Source organism: Amphiura filiformis, chromosome 13 (assembly GCF_039555335.1).
Source record: "Amphiura filiformis chromosome 13, Afil_fr2py, whole genome shotgun sequence".
NCBI classification, from domain to species: Eukaryota; Metazoa; Echinodermata; class Ophiuroidea; order Amphilepidida; family Amphiuridae; genus Amphiura; species Amphiura filiformis.
Genome location: NC_092640.1, coordinates 47,310,011 through 47,328,655, shown reverse-complemented (window position 1 = coordinate 47,328,655; position 18,645 = coordinate 47,310,011). Strand labels below are relative to the sequence as shown.

The 18,645-nt window shown below is 36.7% G+C and overlaps 1 protein-coding gene across 2 annotated transcripts in view; it reads left to right on the top strand.

Moving 5' to 3' along the window:
- Positions 1–127: 127 nt before the first annotated feature.
- The window catches only part of LOC140168448 (nucleobindin-2-like), a 41,615-nt gene continuing 23,097 nt past the window's right edge, over positions 128–18,645 (top strand). The window contains exons 1-6 of one of the 2 annotated variants that reach the window (XM_072191847.1): positions 128–390; positions 5,099–5,227; positions 5,833–5,943; positions 7,006–7,141; positions 16,168–16,268; positions 17,631–17,816. In XM_072191847.1, the coding sequence (XP_072047948.1) occupies positions 5,117–5,227; positions 5,833–5,943; positions 7,006–7,141; positions 16,168–16,268; positions 17,631–17,816 (645 nt within the window). In that variant the 5' untranslated portion in view covers positions 128–390; positions 5,099–5,116. Of the gene's footprint in view, positions 391–5,098; positions 5,228–5,832; positions 5,944–7,005; positions 7,142–13,712; positions 13,820–16,167; positions 16,269–17,630; positions 17,817–18,645 lie in introns of both variants that reach the window. The other variant, XM_072191845.1, reaches the window with a different exon arrangement.

The following is an 18,645-nucleotide window of genomic DNA, read 5'->3' as shown; positions in this document are numbered from 1 at the left end:
ATAATTTTGGGCGGGTCTGGGGCGCAGAAACTCTTCAAGGGATTCTCTCTTTGGTTGTAATTTATAATAATTTCACATAAACAGTCCTTGTTAACAGCTGATTATCAATAAATATAGCTTAAGAAATATATTTCCAATATAAACTGATTCTATCAATCATCCAATTACAATAAAACTACCTAAAAGCAACTTTACTTCTGGCTATGGTCGATGATTTTTGACCCGGAAGTAGAGATCCGGATTAAAGACTGACCGAGTGACCTGTGACAACAAACACGAATAGCAAGTGACACGTAAGCTCAGCCAGATAATGTACACGATTTGCTCATTTTCATGACATTTTGCATCAACAAACATTGTGACGAGGTGTGAAGACTTGCCAACTGTACAGTGAGTATCGTTCTGTAGCTACTAATCGTAAACTTTGCCCATATTTTAAGTGTATCGTAGCCTCAAAATTTATTTTTAGTGAGTCGTTCATCAAAAAGTAATTTGCAATGCATGGGATGCATGGTTAAGCTTAAGCTTTCCTGCACTGGCTACCATATGGTATAATTTTTTGCAGAATTCCTTTTACAAATTAAACGTACTGCCAACCATCCAGCGCGTATTATTTTCCACAAGGTCCTATGCAGTGATGCACATGCGCACGTAAACGCGAGGCTGAGTAATCATGGTTTAATGCTGAAATTTAACATGTTTTGTAACTTTTGACGTTAGTTTAGGAACTTGCTTGCAACACAACAGATATGTCATTCGTTAATAATAATTATAAGAATAAATAATCATGTACATATGTGAAAATTTAAATTTATTCCCAAAATATATTTTCGAAAGTTTGAGCTATCTTCTCACTTTACATGCTCGTGACTCATCAGAACATGGGCGGGGGAGGGGGTGCGCCATCATCTCAGATTGGAGATGAAAGAGGTTGAGTCTATGTGTTAAGATATAGTGGGTCACACAGGTCATATTCAACTAGAGCAGTCCTAGAGCAGGGCAGTCACTGCAGGGATGTGGATGTGTTGTGTTTTATGCATGGAATGAAATGAATTGCTTAACTGGAATTAGCATTTTAGAAAACAGAAAACTTTGGTCTCTTGAGAAAAATCATCTTACATTCCCTAAAATAAAATTAAAAAATGGAAAAAAAATAAATGTTTTCAAAAAGTAAACACTTCATAAATCTGAAAATCCTGATTTTATTTTTTATTTTATTTTTATTTTATTTTTATTTTATTTGAGAGCATTTAGATAAATACCTTATTTATTTACCACCCTTGAAATTAGTTTGATAACCATGCATCTAGCCCCTTCCTTGTGGGTTAATAAAATCAAAAATTGGCAAAAATTAGGAATTGTCAAAATATAAAGAAAAACAAGAATTTCAAACCTACCAGTACCACTGGAGTTACAACATTTTCTGTCAGGATTGTTTCTTCTTTTAAAACTTGAAAAACAAAAAGCAATTGAATATAATACACATGTCACTTGTATGACCCACCCTATGACCCCCCGGGAGTGGTGAGTCACTTTACATAGGTGCGTCGGATTTAACTATACCATGACCCACATGTGCGTCTAAACAATGACTGACATTTGCCGACAATGACTGAGCCCCTGGTCAAAATTGTGGCGCACATGTTAAGGATTATGACTGTCCTCATGACGCAAATTTGACTCACCATTTTAGGCATTTAGGTATTTTGACTGACACTGATCGCCTAACCATTGACGCACCTAGGTAAAGTGACTGACACTGGCGCACCCTCGGGGTATGTTGTAGACTTTATATTGAGTAAATGACCGTACCCTGCGTCACTAATTGGTTGGTAAATGACCCAACCATGACGCACATCCCCCGGGGGTCCTAGGGTGGGTCATACAAGTGACATGTGTATAATGAATACAAAAGCCACCCAAGTCCATACCGTGGCCAAATTGATTTAAGCATGGGAATTTGTTGCTAGGCATAGGCATGTGTTATATGTATGAAAAAACAACTCAAATTCATCCACTGTGTCTATTGAGCATGTGAAAAATAGCATGTATGAAAGAACCACCCAAGTCCATGATTTGAGTCTTGTAACACATTGATTGAAATCCAGTATGTATAAAAGTCCACTTGTAACACCTTTCATTGCTTCAGAGTGACTTTTGAAAAAATGGGTTTAATAAAGGAAAGTGTGTGGTTTATATTACATGGCAGAATGCTTATCAACATTATACATACCTGTGTGCTTTATTTTGTATTATCTTACTAGTGGTAATCTCATTCAAACATTGTTGTCATTGTCAAGGGTCGCGCTAGGCTGCGTTTTTGCGTCCCGGACCCACCAAAACCGAATCTCACGCATGAATATTGCAAAAGCAGTGAGTTATTGCGTCCCGTCGACGCATAACAAAAATTCCCACATGTTGTTTTCTATATCCAGGTTTCATAAAACTAGGCTCAAAAGTTTCCTCAACTTGCATTATGCACATCATTTTGAAGCAACTGAACCCTGAAATACCAAATTATGGCCTTATTTACTTCAATAATTAATATTATGCACAGTAATACTGCTTTATGAGTGAAAATTTTGACAGCGAAACAGCTGTGATATCGCGAAAATACGGCGAGATCTCTGGCAGCCATTGTATGTTTACTGGTAACTACAGAAAATCAGGCATGAGAATTTTCAGGTTTAAGCCTGAATTCAGGCTTTTTTGTTGTCCAAATTTCCGCACTTTCTTTCAATTTCAGCCCGTTTTTGGCCTTTTTAGCCCAATTCCACGCACCTTTTCAGGCTTTTTTCAAACACTTCAGGTTTTTTCATGGATGATTATTCTCATGCCTGGAAAATAGAGGGCAGTATAAAAAGTATTATTGGGCAGCCAGTGGCGGGCGGTAAATATTAGGTAATTATACTAATTTGATTGAAATAAAAAAATAAAAGGAAAAAAAATAAAAAAAAAGAAAAGAAAAGAAAGAAAGAAGAAAAAAAAAAGAAGAAAAGAAAGAAAAAAGAAAAGAAAAAAAAAAAAAGAAAGAAAAAAAAAAAAAAAAAAAAGAAAGAAAAAAAAAGAAAGAAAAAGAAAAGAAAGTAAAGAAAGAAAAAAGAATGAAAGAAAAAACAAAAAAATACAATAATATTTAATAAACCCCTGCCCCCCCCAAAAAAAAATAGTATGGTATTACACAAATAGATTGAATTGGCTAGACAATTATGAATAGTTGGGACCCCGATATTTCTTTAGGGACCCCCATTTTGCATTTTTTCTGTTAGCTCGGGGTCCCTTGGGACCCCGAGCTTTTGGACCTAGCGCTACCCTTGGTCATTGTATATGATTTAAAAAAAAACCACCCAAGTCCAAAATTTAAAATGAACCCCACGAAGTCCCTGAAATGCTAATCGTCATACTTAATACAGTTTAACCCACTCATTTGCACGTAAAACTTACCATATTGACCAGGTAAATATAACTGAAGGAATTAAAATGATACACACGTTTTTCTCTCAAAATCACTTCCCATGGACTTGGGTGGGTTTTGTATTCATGTATTCAATTGATACTTATATTATAAACGTATAATGTGTGCTGTTTGTGATATTAACTTGGGACTGGCGATACCCAATTAGCATGAACAAAAGTGCATAAGCATTGGTAAAAGGCCGCTGATAATGAAACCTTGAAAATAATGAATAATGAATAATGATATAGTTGCCTCATTATGAGCTGAAAAAAATGGGACGCTAAACTCAGTATTGAGTCAATGGCCTTGGTGACAGGCCCGGGGGGGCACTCCAACTTTGGAGGTGACGCGTATGTAGGGCTGTTAAGACCCCCTTTTTCAGCATCGCTGTCACCCAAAGACCCCTTATTTTTTTACAAACACATGGTCTGTCACCCAAAGACCCCCTATTTTTCCATTTGATCTGTCACCCAAAGACCCTTACAAGTTCAATTTGAACAGCAACTTTCACTTATCACTGAATTTGTTACTTATTTTGAAAAAACAATGAAATTTTAAGCCATTTAGAACAAGAAATTCGATTTTCGAGGTTTTTGTGGCGCTGTTTCGGCTCTCACCCAAAGATTCCATTTTAAAAAAAAGGTCATGTTCTCACCCAATGACCCCATAATTTTTGCATTTTGCTCTCACCGAATGCCAAAAATCATGCTCTCACCCAATGACCCCATATTTTTTACATTTTGCTCTCACCGAATGCCCCTTAGTGCGAAAGTGCCAGCCCTACACCTATATCCATTTCATATTGAAGTGCCCCCGGGGTGACAGGTTCACTCTCAATGTACATGTATATATCCTTACAACATAAAAGTTGTTGAAGAGGGTATTTTAGCATGCATTCCTACATGTATGTAAGTGCAGAATGTCTGTATGTGTCACAATGCCTACAGTACATCATTCTTCTATTGTCTATCTCATCTCTACTACTGTCTACATGTTTGCTGGCATCAAGGGCTTATGCAGCCAGCCATGTACATGTAGGGAGTGTTCTGTTATAAATACACACCTAAATTTGTAAAATACACACTCAGTTTTTGCTCACATGGGCATGTCCTATACTAAAATCTTTAATTTACACACCCACGTTTTTTAATCTACACACCCAAACCTTCAAATCCTACCTAAGACCTTGGCTGGCATCATGATTATAATATTGAGTGAATTTGTGCTACACTTTTTATGACTAAGTTCAGTGATGTATTATACAGCCTTGGCCATAGAAAAGGGCTACAAATGGGCAGTGCATTTTTGGAAGCCTTGAGCTTCACTAATATCAAGTTGTTGATGCATGACACATTGAATAGAATAGTTTATTCTTTTGTTATAGATACCCACTGATTTACTATCAGTCCTTAGCAACCCGTTAGTAACAGTGAATAAAAATATAGAGGCAAAAGTATGCACACTAAATATGGTTTAAAAGCACTTTGTATAACATAGGATATTTTATAATCTGAACCCCTGAGGTAATGGACATATTTTTGTAAGTACGGTACTACATAAATTTGCCAAAAAAAGAGGCATTGGTGAAAATCATGATGTACAATCAATAAGGCATTTTTCTTTTTCTCGCTCTCCTGCCAGATAACAGCACATTTCAGAATGGCCAGGTGGCAATATTTATTAGGGATATTCTCCCTACTGTTAGTTCTATGCAATGGTCTGCCTGTACTGCCTAAGGAGGAGATAGAAGATGAAGGACTCCTTGAAGAGGTAAGTAATCCTATGCCTGTATACATGTACTAGCAGTCACAGGGGATATTCTCCCTACTGTTAGTTCTATGCAATGGTCTCCCAGTACTGCCTAAAGAGGAGATAGAAGATGAAGGACTCCTTGATGAGGTAAATATTAATGCACTATGCACCAAATAAATTCCCTCATCCAATATTAGATTTGAGGGAGATGGTACATGCAACCATATCTCCTCTCTCATATTACCCTTGAAATATGTGTAATTTTGCCCACATTAACCGCCTATGCATTTGTTCAGGTCAATGACACACATTAGCCACAGGTCTTACACTGGCCGGGCAAATGAAAGTGTGCCTATTTCTCTTTTAGCACTTTGCCTACTTTTGTAAAAGGCGCTTTATAAATTGCATTGTTTATGTTTATGTTATGTTTATATATCGCTTACGGTGATAGCGTCATCACATCTCGTGAGATGCGCGCACACGCAGTGAAGTTGTTTGTAGTATTTTGTCGTACTCAAGCCGGTTAGGGTTAAATAAGGTGATATATCATGTTAAAAGGATTCTGGGAAGGGTACACTGGATTGAACTCTTTATATTCACATTTTTATCCTTTTCATCTGCAGGAGGACACTGGTTTAGAATATGACAGATATTTAAGACAAGTCATCAAAGTGTTAGAAAAAGACCCTGATATGAGGAAGCGAATGGAGGAGCTCAGTCTAGAAGATCTCAAGGTGAGAATTATTGAAGTTGTTTGGGGGGGGGGTAAAGCAGGCCAAAATCCTCTCCACACGGGTGTTGACTGCATACGACAAGTTGCAAATTTTCTTTAAATAAATTTCAGAATTGTACATTTTTGACCATATTTAGAAGCAGCATGCAAAATTCATTAAAATGAGTACAAGTACTGAAGCCTAGTATTGGTTCAGTAGCTTTCAGTGGTTCTTGAGATAACGCTTGATATTTTGAGCAAATATATCTTCAAGACTTTTAATGGTGAAGCCTATAGCCAGCATGCAGATAGAGCATTTTCAATAAGTAATTCCAAGTTACTGAAAAGAACATCAGCATGAGGCCTCCACTCAGGGAGTAACCAAGATCCACTGACAAAGGGCAGAAAAGAGGGGGCGTATGCAAAGCAGGCATATTGGGGGCAGCCAGTGGCCCCATGTCGCCTCTCCCTGTGAAAAGTGTGAATATACCTGGGGGATCATTGGACCAGCGCTACATTTTTTTAAAAATTTGATTTGTTCGGGTTTTGACCCTGGATAACCCAAGAAAGCCTCTATTGAAGCTTATTTCCATTGGGGTCCATCTGAACACGGGGACGGGTTGGGAACAGTCAGGGGTTAACACCCTACTCTTTTCGAAACTGGCTGCGAGATACATGTACAGATATGACTCTCTGCACACGGGACCGACGGCTTAACGTCCCCTCCGAAGGATCGGAGTACTTTCATGATTCATTTACCCAATTCTAAATGAACCATGGGGAGAGCGGAAGTCTGAATTTAATCTACAGATGTTGCCAATTAATTTCAGACTTTTTTTCCAAGTCAATATCCCAGCAAATCACCACCGCCGGGAATCGAACCCGGGACCTCATGCACTAAAGGCAAGTACCCTAACCATTGCGCCACGCTCTCCCCATACATATAAATGATTTTATGAGAGCAGGTCACCTTTATGCAACGTATCCATTTAGAATCTTTGACATGTAGTATACATGTAGTATACATGTACACTGTGTAGATCATACGTTCATCAACTGAGTGTCTTTCTTTACTGTTTATCAGGAAGGAAATTTTGCAAGAGAGTTAGGTTTCCTAAGCACCAACATCCGTAGCAAACTTGATGAGCTGAAAAGGTTAGAAGTTCAACGACTACGCACGGTAGCAAGGCAGAGAATGGAGGCTGCAGCAGGAAAAGCAGGTATGCAGGGCTATTCCAGTTGAAATCCTTACACCCCCTATGTAAGATATGTCCTTAATCTTCTACACAGGGAGTGTGAATTTCAAATGGAGCAACCCATTCAGTGTCGTCTGCTCCAAAATAGGCTATTTCTGTTGAAATCCATACACCCCCTATGGAAGATATGTCCTTAATCTTCTACACAGGGAGTGTGAATTTCAAATGGATCAACCCATTTAGTGTCGTCTGCTCCAAAATTCCAGTTGAAATCCATACACCCCTATGAAAAATATGTCCTTAATCTTCTACACAAGGAGTGTGAATTTCAAATGGAGCCACCCATTCAGTGTCGTCTGCTCCAAAATAGGCTATTCCAGTTTAAATCCTTACACCCGCTCTAGAAGACATAACCATAATCTTCCACACAGGGAGTGTGCATATCAAGTGGAGTCACGCATTCAGTGTCATGTGCTCCAAAACGGGTTATTCCAGTTGAAATCCATACACCCTCTATGGAAGACATGACCTTAATCTTCCTCACAGGGAGTATGCATTTCAGGTTGAGTTACCTGAATAAGTGACTCTATTTGATGTCTACACCCCCTGTGTGCAAGATTAAAATCATGTCTTCCATATAGGGGGTGTATGCATTTCAACTGGAATAGCACAATGCACAGGGTGCTTTTGTTCTGTTTTAAATGGAGTCACCCATTCAGGTAACCCCATTTGAAATTCACACTCCCTGTGTGGGAGATAAAGATCATGTCTTCCGTAAGGAGGTGTATGGATTTCAACTGGAATAACCTATTTTGGAGCAGACGACACTGAATGGGTGGCTCCATTTGAAATTCACACTCCCTGTGTAGAAGATTACGATTATGTCATCCATAGGGGGTGTATGGATTTCAACTGGAATAGTCCAATGGCATAGATCATTGACCACTGAAAACAAGCATACCTCAATTTTGGACAAAAGAAATTTTTATTTTGGCTGTAGCTGCTTGAAATGGGAAAAGCACAAAAATAAATTATAGTTTGATCAGCTCATAATCGGCGGTCCTTGTGACACCGTGGTTTAATATCAATATATTTTATTCCGCAAATTCTCTTGTGACCAAGGGTCGCGCTAGGCTGCGTTTTTGCGTCCCGGACCCACCAAAACCCGAATCTCACGCATGAATATTGCAAAAGCAGTGAGTTATTGCGTCCCGTCAGACGCAACAAAAATTCCACATGTTGTTTTCTATATCCAGGTTTCATAAAACTAAAAAAAAAAAAAAAAAAAAAAAAAAAAAAAAAAAGAAAGAAAAAAAAAAAAAAAAAAGAAAGAAAAAAAAGAAAGAAAAAGAAAAGAAAGAAATAAAGAAAGAAAGAAAAAAAGAATGAAAGAAAAAAAAAAAAAATACAATAATATTTAATAAACCCCTGCCCCCCAAAAAAAAAAAATAGTATGGTATTACACAAATAGATTGAATTGGCTAGACAATTATGAATAGTTGGGACCCCGATATTTCTTTAGGGACCCCCATTTTTGCATTTTCTGTTAGCTCGGGGTCCCTTGGGACCCCGAGCTTTTGGACCTAGCGCTACCCTTGCTTGTGACAACAAGTATGACAAATTATTTATTAAAGTCATATACTTTTTTCTACTTCCCTTAACACGCAAAATGTAGACCAGACAGGTGAACTCTATCACTTTAAATGTGGGTTTTCTTTTCGAGAAGTGGTAAAAGCGTAAATTCCGCCGATTACGAGTTGATCAAACTATAAGTTGAAATTTCCACTTTAACAGAACTTTGCTTGTTTTAAATTTTGTGATTTTTGGTTTTCTTACAGAAGTCCTTTACATAAACTAATTTGTTCAAATGCTTAATTTTTGTGGTAGCCGCGTTGCATGTAAAAATAAATATTCTGTGAAAATTTCTACATTTAAAGTATAAATTAGGTCCATTTATTATTATAAAGGTTCGTTCATACTACCCCGCAATTGTGTTGCGGTGTGGTGCATTGCCACACTGCATCGTACTGCTAAATACTGCATTGCGGTATCGCAATAAAGTTAATTACATTGAAAATGCAACAAGGCAATAGGTAGTTGATATATCGACAAGCTGCAACGTGCCGCAAAGCAATTGCTGTGTAGTATGAACAGACCTCAACTGTTTTATACCACACATATATCATTACATCACTCACAATTCTAAACCATTTCAATTTTTTTACATTTCAATCATCTATTCTATTTATTTTCACATCTTTCCTTCTTCCATCTATCTTCATCCATGACTCTACGTTTAAGACATGTATGACATAGGTCTTGGTATGGGGATGGGTTATGACCCAGTACGCTTGCTAGAAGGTACATTGCATGGTGTGTGTTGTATAAGCCTAAAATCTGTTTGTAAGGTGATAAAGAATAAAAGCTGTACGTTCTATGGGCCCCACCGACCCAGATTCTGCATTTTGGGATTTTGTTTTAGCTGTATAAAATTGAAAACAGCCGTTTGTTGGCTGAGGCGGATTGATTTTGACATTTTTAGGAACAAATTTTCAAAATAATTTTATGTTTAGGTTTTTTTTTCATATATTACCAATTTTCTGTGATTTTTTAGGGTCATTTATGCCGCTTTCAGAAAAAAAAAAAAATACACAAAAAAATCCCAACTCCTTCCGTCTGTTGAATAAGGTTGTTTTCTGTCACCTGGGATCCCCTCCTTGGTAAAAAGGCAGGATCTGTTTAGTAATTATCAAAGCAGATAATGTAATTTTACTCTGGGAGGCTCTATGTATGTAATAAGGGATATCGGCATTAAATCGTAATAATTGTGGGATGGTTTTGGCAAAAAAGGTCTTGCTTGTATATTTATTAATGTTGTGATTATTTTTACAAAGAAGTTAAAATTTGTAAATGTGGTTCAGAGCATTTAAATGTTGTCTAAACATTTTGAACATTTGATAGAAAGTTGTCTTGTATTTTAGTCACAGAAATGTAATTCACCCGTTGTTTCTCTCAGTTCTCTCTCTCTCCGTGCTTGACATTCTATTTGTCTCTATTCTTTTGTCTCTCCTTCTCGAGTCTTGCTGTTTGTCTGTGTCTGTCTCTCTCTGGTCCTCCCTCTAGATGTGATTCTCTCTTTCTCTGTATGTCTGCAGGTCTGTCTGTCTCTCTTCCTCTCAATCTGTCTGACTCACTGTCCCTTCCTCTGTATATGCCTGTCTGTCTGTCTATCTGTCTCTCTCATTGGTCCTTTGAATCTTTCTTACTCTCTATTCTATGTCTCTCTTCCTCTGTCTGTTTGTCTGTCTGTCTGTCTGTCTCTATCTCTCTCTCTTACCATCTCTCTAAGAGTCTCATCTGACTCTTTTCTCACCCTAAATCTTTACATTTGTATCACTTTTACAAGCACACATCACACACACACAAACACCATTTGTTTATCAATTTGTGGTATCATTATTAATTCATTTCACACTGTACACAAACCACACCTAGGCCTTCTACACTGTACACCCCCACTAACATTGGGCTATTCCAGTTGAAATCCATACATCCCCATGGAAGACACAGAAATTCACACTCCCTATGTGAAAGATTAAGGTCTTGTCTTCCATAGGGAGTGTATATGGATTTCAACTGGAAATTTTGCACACTATTTGCACTTGAAATTGAGGGGTTAGTGTAAGGCCCTATCGGCAATAGCTGCCATATAGACATTTGACAATTTCCGCATTCATATATTGTACACTATCTGCCCCAACAACCAGCCAGGACAAGGGACACATAGATGTAGATACTATATAAAGGTGAAAAAAGAGCAAATACATGCGTTCCTTCTGAAGAGCTCTTAAATGTTATTCCAATGAGGTGGAACCAAAGAGTACTGACTCGGCCATTTTTGTTTGTTGCTCATATAGGGCAAATAGTGTATGTCTGTAAACTTTGATTCCTTGTTTAAGTTTTGGGTTGTGCTCTTTGTGCTATACCCGTGCATCCCTTTTTGAGCTAAAAGACACCAATTGTTCTACATGTATGTCAGGCTTTTGACTATAGTAGGTGACAAACCAAAATGGTGGCTTTACCATGTAGCATAATACAATGATGCAATGGTCTAATATCTTTGTACACATCTTTATTTCATTGCACAAAATAAGTCAACCCATGCATCAATTTGTTTTTCATCGCACTGCCAAGTTGATTTCATTTTATCACGAGGTAAACATAAGTCTTTAACCCTGAGAACTACATGCCTATTGGTCAAAAAGAAGTTTTCATTATCAATTGGACCAATCAGCAACATTGTTAGAAAGATTTCACCATGCAAAAAAATTTGGGTGAATTATTTGCAAAGCTCCATTCTGATTGGTTATTAAAGTGAAGATATCATGTTTCACCAATCAGAGGCAATGTTAGATCAGCAGGTAGTGCTCAGAGGGTTAAATATAGAGGCAAAATATAACTAGAAAATTATCATCTTTCTTCAATTTGGTTCTTGTCCTTCTTGTTAAGCAGGGAGTACTGCAGAAAAGATATCTTACAATTCCCATAATGCATTTCTCCTATTATGTTTAAATTTTCTGACCTGGTTTGCTCTCTAGTGCATTATGGGTCGATAGTGACAAAAAGTACCTCAATGAACAGAGCACATCCAGTACTTGCAAAATATGTTTATTTCTGGACTGTCGACCCATGTTTAGCCAGTCTATTGGCCCTTTGCATGGTCATCTCAAAAGGAGGTTCTACCCACAAAGTGGGTGTTGTGCGTGTGTACAACTGTCAAATGTGTGCTTTTATTGAAAATTGCAACTCTCAAAGGTATGCATTTTTATTCTAGGTAATTACTCTCTTTTAATGCCATGGGCACTATTACCTTTCTTACAGTGCCTATGATTGGTTATTAATTGCTAAAATCTTGAGTATCAACCAATCAAATAGTATCTCTTATGATTCCTGATCTTGTTTTAATCTTCATTACTTATAGTCTGCAAGGGAACAACTCAAAAGGTCTATATGGCATCCAATAAATAAAACTAGTTTCTCTCTTACAGTGCCTCTGATTGGCTATCATTTGAGTGTCAGCCAATCAAATAATATCTCTTTTAACCCCATAGGCACTATTGCCTTTCTTGCAGTGCCTCTGATTGGTTATTATTTGTAATCATCTGAGTATCAACCAATCAAATAATATATCTTATGATTCCTGATTTCTTGTTTTAATCTTCATTTAATACTTATGTAAGGGAATAACCCAAAAGATCAATGGACTCTTTAAATAAAACTGGTTTCTACATGTATCTTACAATGCATGTGATTGGTTATTAATTAGTAATCATCTGAGTATCAACCAATTAAATACTATCTCTTTATGATTCTTGATTTCTTGTTTAAACCTTCATTTATTACTTATAGTCTCTAAGGGAACAACCCAAAAGATCAATCATGAATGATGACTTATAAATAAAACTAGGTGGTTAAAAAACATTGTTTACATTTACATAACATCAATGCTATTTTCACCCAACCGGTTTCGGCACAGATGGGAAGGGTGGGGGTCAACTATGAAACCAAACTAGTTTTGTTGAAAAGACATCATCAATCTTTGGGGGTTTCCCTATGCTTTTACTATGGCTCATGTAAAATAGCATGGAATTATTTCCATCTGTTTCTTGCTACAGGTATCACTCATTCATTATGAATTCTAGCCGTTCTGCAATTGTTTGATTTTGTTTTGTTTTTGTAACAACATGACCAATTTGTTGTTTGTTTAGGCCACACATGGTTATGAAATTCATATTAGATGGTAGAGAGTATATCAACTCCTTTTAGAAGAACTTGCTTGTTAATATCCTCTTGTAATAGGCTTTAAATCCACACACCCCTAGATGGAAGACATAACCTTAATCTCCCACACATGGGGTGTAAATTTCAAATGGAGTCACCCATCCAGGTAAGCCCATTTGAAATTCATACTCTCTGTGTGGAAGATGAAGGTCATGTCTTGTATAGGGGGTGTATGGATTTCAGCCGGAATAGCACAATTTCATACTATTACAATCCGCTGTTATTCACATCAATGCCATGAATTGCTTTTCATTCAAAGAGAATAGGCCCAAAGACTACCAACTCTGCCATGTTTGTGTGTCGCTCACGGAGGGCAAATAGTGCACCTCCCAATGAGGTTCCAAAGAGTACTGTTTGTGTGCTGCTCATAACACCAGACTCATCTCAAGTGGAGGTCAATCAAATCATCCCCAAGTCACATGGTTTGGAATACAGAGAACATTCCCAAACTATGTGACTTGGGGATGATTTGAAGTGACCTCCACTTGAGATGAATCTGGGGTTTATTCCAAGCTTTATGTAAAATGAGACACATGTAGAAGCCGACAAGTGCATGGGTTTGATAAGGATGCACACAAATTACAGTTCAATATCAGGCTTTTGTCAATAAATACCAGGGATACACTATTTAGCCTCCATCGTGACAAACCAATATGGTACATGTAGCTTTACCATAGCATTACACAAAGGGCAATTCAGAGTTGGTACTCTTTGGGTATAATCTCATTGTTTTCATCTCATCTCATGCTCACAGGTGCTAAGCGTATGGACCCTAAGGCGCTAGAAAACATGGTAGGCCATGTAGACCCAGCAACGATGGAAAAATTTACAGACACAGATTTTGAGAGACTTATTAAAAAGGTATATACTCGCATGTTTGTTTCAGTCATGTTCTGTTGTTGTGGTCTATATTCGGATCCAGAGATAAAAACTACTTGTTTAAAATATTTTGTTTTGACTTCATGCAGCGACCATACCATAGTTTCTTTAACATTGCACATTTCATAGCAAATAGCTTGTAATCTCATATGTGACATCATGATGCAAGCCACTCTTAGGAAAATGAAAGAATGAGAGGTAGGCCTAACAGATATTCCACTGAAATCCATACACCCCATGGAATACATGACCTTAATCTCCTACACAGAGGGTGTAGGTTTCAAATGGAGTCACCCATTCAGGTAACCCCATTGAAATTCACCCTCCCTGTGTGGAAGATTATGGTCATGTCTTCCATAGGGGGTGTATGGATTTCAACTGGAATATCCCAAAGGGGTATTAATTGCTAATGCCGAAATCCCTGGATCAAATATATGGTGTTATTTTGGAATTAAGACTGAATTTAATTTCTTGGACCCAAAAGTTATATTATGTACCGGGTAATTATCGATAGGTCCCAAAATGCATTGGATTTGGTCTTTCGGTGGAAACAAAATTTGTTAATTTCATAGTTTTACTGATATTTGAGTGGCTGCAAACTGTGTCATATTAATTCCCCTAATTCATAAACCATGAATATCATAATTAAAAATGGCATACAATTTCACATCTTTACTGAAAATCTATTTATTCTGTAGCAATAGACCTTTTCAACGCCTGATTAGAAATCTTTTCAAATCAGTTTAGAAAATTTTTGCTGTAAACAAAAACACCACAACCAATCACACACTGGCGTGGTGTGATTTGTTCCATAATACTTAAGGTTGGTCTGAACCCTGGAATTATGGAAACTTTCGAACCTCATAACTGCTAAATTATTAGTCTAAAGAATATAAAAGTATACATTTTTAGAATGGAAATGACTTGATAAATTCATTTGTGAGGTCAATTTGTAAAATGCTCATTTTGGAGAAAATCCAAAAAAACAGGTTTTTTGGCCCAAAATTTTTCGTGCAACGTAACAAAAAAATTGTTTGGCCAAAAAAATTGTTTGGCCAAAAAATTTTTTTAATTATTTTAAAAACTAGATAAAAATGTCTGGGACCCGTATTTTTATTTTATTTTTTTAATTTTGACCAACTTCACCAAAATTATTTGAAATTTGAAGTGAAAATCAGGCTTTTTATGATTTTTTGAAAATTTTGCATTTTTTGACCATTTTTGGTGCAAATTTCTCAAAGTTGGTCGAAATTCAAAAAAATAAAAATACGGGTCCTAGATATTTTTATCTAGTTTTTAAAAATAATTTTAAAAATTTTTTGGCCAAATAATTTTTTTTTTGTTACGCTATGTGAAAAATTTGGGCCAAAAACCTGTTTTTGGGATTTTCTCCAAAATGAGCATTTTGGCCCAAATCGACCTCACAGATGAATTCATCAAGTCATTTCCATTCTAAAATGTATACTTTTATATTCTTTAGACTAATAATTTAGCAGTTATGAGGTCCGAAAGTTTCCATAATTCCAGGGTTCAGACCAACCTTAACGCAACTTCTTGAATGCTGTGTCTATTATGTGATCGAATGCGCATTTAGATTGTCAGAAATTGGTTGGTTGAATGTTTTGGTTGCACATGATTGGTGTGTTTTCATTAAATGCCTAGCTAGAAAAGGTCTACAGCTACTGACTCTAACCAAGATTGCATTTCTCCCATAACTTCCATATAAAGTCTGCACAAAAAGTAACTCAGCTGTTATAAACACGCCTATAGATTCAGAACTAATAATTGTTTTCACAATATTTCAACATAGAGAGAAGGATGATTTATTTACACGCATTTTGATACCACATTCGTCAAATGCCGTTCAATATTAACAACACAGTAGTACTTTTACAGAAAAATATCCGAATTTAAAAGTTGCCGTTTACAGCGATCAATGGTTATAATGCAGCACTCTAACACGTAAAGCCCGCCATTATCTTCGCGCTTACTTCAAATCAATACAAATAACTGCAACTTTTAAATTGGGTTATTTTTCTTTCAAAACACTGCTGTATTGTCAATATTGAACAAAATTGGACAAATGGGGTATCAAAATGCGCGTAAATAAATCATCCTTCTTTTTATGTTGACATATCGTGAAAACAATTATTAGTTCTGAATCTATAGGCGTATTTATAACAGCTGAGTTACTTTTTGTGCAGACTTTACATCAATCACACTTCAAATTTGTTAATGAAATTTTTTGGCTTTTGATTTCTGTTAAGTTTTAATCAGGATTGTTGACAAATAGGAAGAAGTTTGCTATGAAATGTGCTTTGTTTTTACAGATATGAAACGCCAATTAGAGATTGATGGCATATTAGGTCATGTTGATGTTGAAAACCCTCACACCTTTGAAGAAAAAGATTTTGTTCAACTAATTGAGAAGGTACAAGTCATACAGTGACGTAGCTAGGGGTTGTGGCACCAGGGCAACGATACAGAATGTCAGTGCCCCAAACTGATTAATTGTTGACCCAGTTTTTTGGCCCGGAGCGCTCAAGAATCTAAAAAGTGGGGTGGGAGGGGGGTAATAATAAAAAAAATTCAACATTGTTTTTAACATTTTAAATAAAATTTAAACATAATAGATAACAAATATATTGGCACCATTTGATACTGCCCATGCAATGTGCAATTGGTACATTGTAATAACGGTTATTTTCTTTTTTTTATGTGGAATTATATTTTTTGTTGACCCCATTTTCTTAACTATCGCCATTTCGGCGCCCCATATTGTGGCGCCCAGGGCATGTGTCCTCGCTACGCCAATGAAGTCATAGGACTAAAGGGTTTAATTGATTATTTTTATTTGATTTCATACATCAAAAATAATCGAAGAAAAAAACATAATTGAAATGTATTGTTTTTTAATAATCATTTGCAGCCATAGTGTGAGTAGATTTTGAAAATCAAGGTGACCATAATCATGTAAGGTTCTTGTCATGTCTAAGGCCCACTGTGTGCACTCAGGATGTGTACGTTCGAATTTTCATTGGACTGCTACGGAAAAAGTTTACCGAAGCAAAAATGCCAGTTTTGGTTTCATAACTTGGTGATTCTGCATCATTTGCTGTTATGATATCTCAAGTTGAAGCCATAATGTACGATCTTATAATATGAATTTGGTTAATTTTTTTCAAACCTGATTTTGTTACATATTTGTAATGTTTACACATTACATCTGGCACCTAAACGGAATCGGCCAAATTTGTTGTGTTTGTAGGTCAACAGAGCAAAGTCATGAATTATGAATTTATGTCCTGCAATAGAACTACATGTTAAATGGCAAAAATATCCAGTAGTGCTTCTTGCACTTTACCTTGTTATTTCAGCTCAAAATGCACAGAAACCTTTCCTGACAATTATTATAGTGTTATTTCAGCATTTTTAGTATAGAATAAAAAAAAATTAAATTTGAAGGAAATCATTATATTATGGCTTTAAAGAGGACATCCTTGTGCACATTTTGGTCACCTTGGATTTTCAAAATCTACACTCCCTTTGACTATAGGTTATAATCAGAAACTGGTACCTCGTCCTCAGGCACCATAGCCAAATTTGTTTGATTTTGCATTGGGAGCGCCCCTCGATGCAATTGCTTTGATACTTGTAATTAATGAACTAATTAGTCAAAATTAATGAAAAATCTTAATTTTGTGTTAATAGCTTAAAATTTGTGTGTTAATAGCTTAAAATTTGTGTTAACCAGTTTTCACAGTAGTTGATTGTCAAATTATTTTTCTGACAGGCTGCTGCTGATTTAGATGAAGCAGACAAAGAAAGAAGGAAAGAATTCAAAAGATATGAAATGGAAAAAGAACTGCAGAGACGGCAACAGCTAAAAGACTTGGATGAGACTAAGAGACTAAAAGCAGAAGACGAATATAAACAAAGGAAAGAAAGGATCAAGAACCATCCAAAGATAAAACATCCAGTAAGTAGAATCAATAGGCTATTCCAGTTGAAATCCATACACCCCCTATGGAAGACATGACTGTAATCTTCTACACAGTGAATGTGAATTTCAAAAAGGGCCACCCATTCAGTGTCGTCTGCTCCAAAATGGGTTATTCCAGTTGAAATCCATACACCCCCTATGGAAGACATGACTGTAATCTTCTACACAGTGAGTGTGAATTTCAAATAGGGCCACCCATTCAGTGTCGTCTGCTCCAAAATGGGTTATTCCAGTTGAAATCCATACACCCCCTATGGAAGACATGACTGTAATCTTCTACACAGTGAGTGTGAATTTCAAATAGGGCCACCCATTCAGTGTCGTCTGCTCCAAAATGCTTTATTCCAGTTGAAATCTATACACCCCCTATGGAAGACATGACTGTAATCTTCTACACAGGGAGTGTGAATTTCAAATAGAGCCACCTGTTCAGTGTCGTCTGTTCCAAAATGCTTTATTCCAGTTGAAATCTATACACCCCTATGGAAGACATGACTGTAATCTTCTACACAGGGAGTGTGAATTTCAAATAGAGCCACCTGTCAAGTGTTGTCTGCTACAAAATGGGTTGTTCCAGTTGAAATCCATACACCCCCTATGGAAGACATGACTGTAATCTTCTACACAGTGAGTGTGAATTTCAAATAGGGCCACCCATTCAGTGTCATCTGCTCCAAAATGCTTTATTCCAGTTGAAATCTATACACCCCCTATGGAAGACATGACTGTAATCTTCTACACAGTGAGTGTGAATTTCAAATAGGGCCACCCATTCAGTGTCGTCTGTTCCAAAATGGGTTATTCC